This window comes from Leopardus geoffroyi, chromosome B3 (assembly GCF_018350155.1).
Source record: "Leopardus geoffroyi isolate Oge1 chromosome B3, O.geoffroyi_Oge1_pat1.0, whole genome shotgun sequence".
In the NCBI taxonomy this organism is placed as follows: Eukaryota; Metazoa; Chordata; class Mammalia; order Carnivora; family Felidae; genus Leopardus; species Leopardus geoffroyi.
In genome coordinates this window covers 120418684-120425248 of record NC_059337.1, presented here as the reverse complement: position 1 = coordinate 120425248, position 6565 = coordinate 120418684, and the positions used below count along the sequence as shown (strand labels likewise).

The 6565-nt window shown below is 50.4% G+C and overlaps 1 protein-coding gene across 1 annotated transcript; it reads right to left on the bottom strand.

Annotated features, from left to right (window-relative positions):
• Positions 1-3029: 3029 nt before the first annotated feature.
• Positions 3030-6463, bottom strand: FOS (Fos proto-oncogene, AP-1 transcription factor subunit). Its single transcript, XM_045451543.1, has 4 exons — positions 6145-6463; positions 5126-5380; positions 4602-4709; positions 3030-4478 (listed from the first exon to the last, which is right to left on the bottom strand). Exons 1-4 carry the CDS (start codon positions 6283-6285, stop codon positions 3837-3839), a joined length of 1146 nt encoding a protein of 381 aa, XP_045307499.1. The 5' UTR covers positions 6286-6463; the 3' UTR covers positions 3030-3836.
• Between the last annotated feature and the right edge of the window lie 102 nt (positions 6464-6565).

Below are 6565 nucleotides of genomic sequence, written 5' to 3'. Positions count from 1 at the left end.
GAAAGACGCCCAGACAGAGAGACAGCAAGTGCAAAGGCCCTGCAGCACGATCAAGCCCGCTGTGTGTCTGGAATGGAAGGAAGGCTGGTGAGCAGGGGCTGTAGGGGAAAAGGACAAGATGGGGATGTGGAGGAGAAATGTTCTTCCCCTATAGTCAGCATGGGACTGACAGCTCCTTCATGTGAATAGCAAAACAGCACACCTTAAAGCCATCTGATGTTCAGCATTCAAATGATCCTCAATTCTCATTTGTTTTTTGATTATTTGACTATTCTGTGCTTCGAGGAAGCCTCAGACACAGTTTAAAGGTTGATTTTTTGTTTTGTTTTAGATTTTTTTTTTGTTTGAAAAACACTGAAACTTCAGGTGCTCTCCTAAGAGTAATCATCCGAGAATTTTTACTTTGCCTCAGTCTCGCTTCTGTCCTTTAACTAAAGATGGCGTAATTGATTTGCTTTCATTCACACCTAGAAAGTTGCTGTTGATACGAAATTATTGTTCTTAGAACAAATGGCTAAATGCTACCTTTTAATTTTAGTCATTGAGCAAGATGCAGGGATGTGCAAAGACAGTACAGAATCTATAATCCACCATTATATACAGATAAATATGTTTTCTTCTATTCTTTTTTTATCTAAAATTAATTTGGAGCTGGAAACCCAATGGCAGGGTGTTCACTTTGAAATTGAATTGGGCAGAGGTCAGAGGAGCCAAGGATAGAAGTGGGGTATGTGTTTGAAGCCAGACATAAAAGATGTGAAATCCCCATTGCTTAATATCATAAAAGGGTCTGGAATAGGAGAATTTAGAGAATATGTGTGGAATGTACTTCTGCTCATGGAAATAGTGCAGAATGTCTGCATTCAGCCACCAGGCCGATATTTATTATCCCGGTACTAAACCCCAGACACTGAGACAGGTCTGGGGATCCATTGATGAGCCAAACCAGACATGTTCCCCCATAAGAAAATGACCCTCCCATCCTCATTCCCATCCCCTTCTATCATATGTGTATCTTTTGTATATTGTGGGATAGTTGTTTTGTTGAGACCAGTGTGAGGTCGTATCCTGTGGGTAGAGATCAGCCTTTCCCCAAAAGAAGTCGACATTCCTAGTATCCATCATCCATGGGAATTGTTGAATCCTGACTCAGGAAAGGAAGATTTGGAAAGAGCCTTTTGGCTGAAAGAGAGGGAATTCCTTTCTTCTCTTGATCCCATGAGAATAGTCTGCAGGGAGCTGGGTGAGATGTCAACCCTATGGAGGATACTCTGTCCTCCGAGAAGCCTGGTAAGGGATTCCTTGTGTGCAAGTACCTCTCCCTGGACCCGTAATGCGGTCTTGTCGATGAAGCAACCTGTTCTTCGCTGGGTCATGGTGAAATAGAAGAATGGTCTGTGTCTGGGCATAGGATAAGGCTGTCAAAGGGAAAGCAATGTTCTTTCTCTATAGTCAGCGTGGGACTGACAGGGGTCATTAGCCAGGTCCCGGGGGAGCAGTTCAGTGTCCAAAGCTGAGGTCCAGCCACCCTTCTCCGCCGGGGAAATCTCCTTCTGTGGGTTGTTATTCCTGTATGCAAAAGCAGGGGAGGGGGGTGGCTAGCTTCTTTACAGGGTATCTCACCTTGTTATTTCAGATCTAGGTGTTAATTACAGTAATTTTGTAATTAGTCTAGGCTGCATTTAAAGGCTACAGAAAATTTACCCTCTGAACAGCAAATAGGGAGTCTAAAGCCACTTTCATCACTGCAAGACAGGCAAAAGTAATGTGCAGTCGTATGTGATCTATCAGTGTTCTCAAGAGCCTAAAGCAAGTGGGTTTCGAATGTCAATTATTCTGCAGGCACAGGGAGACCGTAGGTGAGAACATCAACCTCGATGGAACTGTCATTTTCAATTAAAACTTTCAACTTGACTGAGTGTGACACCCCATAACCACCCAGTGATTTTCATTATCACCAAAGCATGGGGAGGCTGGCACCGAAGCTCCCCTTCCACAGAGCAGGTGTGGGGAAGCATGGCCTCTGGCTTCCACACACGGTACCGGCCTGGTATCTGAGAACAGGGTGGGGAATGGCCCCGGCTCTTTTCTTTGTGGTTTGTGCATGTGCGTGTCAGGGCCCCATTACTAGAGGTGTCCCAGACAAAGGTCATGTTCTTCTTAAAGATTCTAAGTTAAAGCTTATTCAGAGTCATGTTGACTTCTCCTTAATGAGCTGTTATGTAACTTTTTATTTACCGACTGATCAACCATTATTTGAACTGTTCAAGATCTCTTGCAAATTCTCAGGGCCAGTTTTCTCTTCCCCCAGTGTAAACAGAATGGCAGGCTTATGATGTTAAAGAAATGTCAGCAATTACAATGCATTTATTACCGAGGGATAGGACAGTAGCCCTCCTTTCCTCGTTAGAATAAAAATAGCCCAACTAAATGTATGCTTGAGTTAAGGCCTGAGTTTTGTTTCTTTTTTTTTAGACCAAATATTAAGAGGCAGCTCAGCCTTAGGGATAGGATAAGGTATGAGGAAGTTAAGATTCGATCTCACTGGTGGAACACTGAGAAAGCATTCTAAACTTTCTTCAATTTGCTCACCTTGAAGGTGAGAGTAACCCCTCACGTAATTTTGAGGGAATAAAAAGTTAAAGTGGTTTGTGCAAAGCTCAATTCTGTTTGCTTAAAAGGATTCCTTTAAGATCAAGACCTTTCGGTTTAATATTGGCACAACTAGGTTTAAATATTTCCCCCTTGGACTTCCAAAACAGAGAAAGAAGCAGGAAGACGTGTTCCCTCAAAAGCTATATAGTACAGTCAGTTGCTACCCCAGAATCTGCTAAGGAATCTTAGCCTCGCCAGATGAACCCATATTTGTAAAATATTCCCAACATCAGCTTTAGGGTTTCCCTTTCCTTTTCAATAAGGGATCAAACGAAGGGGCGTGTCCCCCTCCAGGAGCTACCCTTCTTGACAAACTGGTCTCTGATACCTTTCAGGATCTTACAAAACTTCCAGAATAAAGAGCACAAGTTTGGTCGCATTCAACTTAAATGCTTTTATTGACAATGTCTTTGAACAATAAGCAAACAATGCTTAAATTTTTCATTCAAATTCACTTTCCACATCTCAAAAGACCTCAAGGTAGAAAAAAATAAAATAAAAATATAAATATCTGAGAATCCATCTTAATAAATAAATTAAAAACACAATAAAACGTTTTCATGGAAAACTGTTAATGTCAGAACATTCAGACCACCTCAACAATGCATGATCAGTAACGTTACGATGAACATTGATGTTGAAGAAAAAACTACAGTACATGGATATAGCTATTTATTTCTATCTACCAGAAAATAAAGTCATATCTTTTCTTAGTTTAATATTGGTCATTGCTAATCAGAACACACTATTGCCGGAACACAGTACTTATTGTTAAAATCAGCTGCACTAGATACAATTCGAAAATATCCAGCACCAGGTTAATTCCAATAATGAACCCAATAGATTAGTTAATGCTATGAGAAGACTAAAGAGAAAGAGATAAGAGACACAGACCCAGGCCTGGCTCAACATGCTACTAACTACCAGCTCTCAGATGTGTCACTGGGAACAATACACACTCCATGCGTTTTGCTACATCTCCGGAAGAGGTAAGGACTTGAGTCCACACGTGGATGCTTTCAAGCCCTTGAGGCCCACACAGCCTGGTGTGTTTCACGCACAGATAAGGTCCTCCCTAGGTCTACGGGAACCCTCGAGGGAAGACGTGTTTCTCCTCTCTGTAATGCACCGACTCGGGCAGCGGCGCTCGTGGGTGCCTGCTGCCTCCCCTCCCCGCCTGCTCACAGGGCCAGCAGCGTGGGTGAGCTGAGCGAGTCAGAGGAGGGTTCGTTGCTGCTGCTGCCCTTGCGGTGAGCAGCCCCACAGCTGGGGAAGGAGTCAGCCTCAGGGTAGGTGAAGACGAAGGAAGACGTGTAAGTAGTGCAGCTAGGAGTACAGGTGACCACCGGGGTGCACAGAGGCTCCAGCTCTGTGGCCATGGGCCCCATCCCCAGGGAGCCACCATGCAGGGGCTCCCAGTCTGCTGCATAGAAGGAACCAGACAGGTCCATGTCTGGCACAGAGCGGGCGGTCTCGGAGCCGCTGGGCCTGGACGACGCTGGGAACAGGAAGTCATCAAAGGGCTCGGCCTTCAGCTCCATGCTGCTGATGCTCTTGACCGGCTCCACGGAGGGCTTGGGCTCAGGATCATTGAGGAGGGGCAGGGTGAAAGCCTCCTCCGACTCGGGGGTGGCAGCTTCCGGCAGGCCCCCGCTCAGATCTAGGGAAGCCACAGACATCTCTTCCGGGAAGCCCAGGTCATCGGGGATCTTGCAGGCGGGTCGGTGAGCTGCCAGGATGAACTCTAGTTTTTCCTTCTCCTTCAGCAGGTTGGCAATCTCAGTCTGCAAAGCAGACTTCTCATCTTCTAGTTGGTCTGTCTCCTGCACACAGAGGGATAAAGCAAAGCATAAGACACAGGCTTACTCAAGCTCCCCTATACCCAGTCGCCAACTTGCTCCCAAAGTTTGAAAAAGGAGTGACCCGCCCCCCCAGGATCTACCCACCGCTTGCAGCGTATCCGTGAGCTCCCGCCTCCGGTTCCGGCACTTGGCTGCAGCCATCTTATTCCTTTCCCTTCGGATTCTCCTTTTCTCTTCTTCTTCTGGGGACAACTAGAAAAATAATTTTCAGAAAGGCCAACAGTCAGTGACAAGGTCTGCCATCAGCTCTGTTCAGCCACCCCAGGGAAACTGGCCCTTGGCGCTTCTCAGCTTCCTGGCACCTCGGCTGGGAAGCCATTTCCAACCTGCCGTTGTGGGCTAGGTGTGACTGGCATTTAAAATCAGGACAAAGAGCCCGGTCCAAAAGCAGGAGGTAGGAACCTATTAGGGAAGAAACTATTGCAGTACTTCTTGGGGCAGGGCTACCACAGTCTGGCTTGGGGTGGAGATGGCTTGGAGCCAGGGGTCCCCCGTTCAGGCTGCGCGGTGAATTGCATCCGTGGCTTCGCCCTATCTACTGTGCTCCCTGTCTCCACCCACGCCAACCCATGCCCCCTGCTGAGAGAAGGCGCAGAAGAACTCCTCACCTGTTCCACTTTGCCCCTCCTGCCAATGCTCTGAGCTCGGCCTCCTGCGGTCGCGGTCTTCACGACTCCAGCCCTGGAGTAAGCCCCGGCGGAGGGGGCGGGGACTCCATACGGGTGGGGGGCTCTGGTCTGAGAAGGAGCCACGGAGGAGACCAGGGTGGGCTGCACCAGCCACTGCAGGTCCGGGCTGGTGGAGATGGCAGTCACCGTTGGGATAAAGTTGGCGCTGGAGACGGCCAGATCCGTGCAGAAGTCCTAGAACGAAGACAGGAGGGGAGAGCTGACGTGAGTGAGCAGGTTCCGGACACCGGTGGCGACAGCCGAGTTTCCAGTGCCGCATGCAGCAGGGAGAGGGAGAAGCGTGCCCTGGACTGCTCTCGTCTTTTTATATGCCCCTCATCTTGGATGGAAGGTCTCCCCGTTTCCTCCCAAGAAATCCGCAACGCAGTGCCCTTCTCCTCCACCCTGCTGCTGCGTCCCCGTTATCCCTTCGGCATCACCCGCTTGAAAGGGGGTTTGTTATAAATATCCCTGACGTCTGCGCTGACGCAGGCGCCGCTCCGGAGTCTCCTGAATGAACTCGCTTTTTATCAATGAAACTGCCTTACACACCCGCCTGCTTCGCCCTCCTCCCCCGCCCCTCCTCCCTGCTCCAGGCAGCTAGGGGAGGGGGAATCGCCGCTTTTTGCCGCCTCCCGGAGGAGCCAGGATCGAGTTCGCGAATCTTTGCTTGGGACCTGTTTGCCCCAGCTCATGTCAGAGACCAGTCAGAGAGCGCGGTCCCAGAGCAACTCAGGATGAGCCTGCCGCGGGAGAGGAGGACCGATTCTTACTATGACAAGCGTGCGTGCACTCGGAACAAGTCCGGGGCTCTCCGAGATAGGGCTGCTCCGGCCGGGGCAGCCTCCCTCCCGGGCCCAAGGGGTCCCCGACTCTTCTCCCCGAGCGTCCCGCCCCCCGTGTCTCCTCCCCGGTGACCCCGAGCCCCGGGCCCCGCGGCGGCGCGAAGCCAGCCTCACCTGCGCATTGACAGGAGAGCCCATGCTGGAGAAGGAGTCGGCCGGTGAGTGGTAGTAGGAGAGATTGTCCCCGGCCGGGGAGGCGCTGCTGCAGCGGGAGGAGGACGCCTCGTAGTCGGCGTTGAAGCCAGAGAACATCATGGTCGCGGTGAGTCTAGGCCCGGGCGAGGGGCTGAGGGGCAGAGGCAGGTAGGAGCTGTGGGGCAGAGCTGGGTAGGAGCGCGGTCACTGCTCGTTCGCTGCACCGCCGCCGCCGCCGCCGGCTCTGTCTCGACTTCTGGGCTGCTCGCTGCAGATGCGGTTGGAGTACGAGGCGCCGCAGCCACTGCTTTTATAACAGCATTCTATGAATGAGCAGCCACACGTCATGGGCGCGACCATCGCGGCGCTGGGGGGGTGGCGAGCGGACCTGGACACCTCT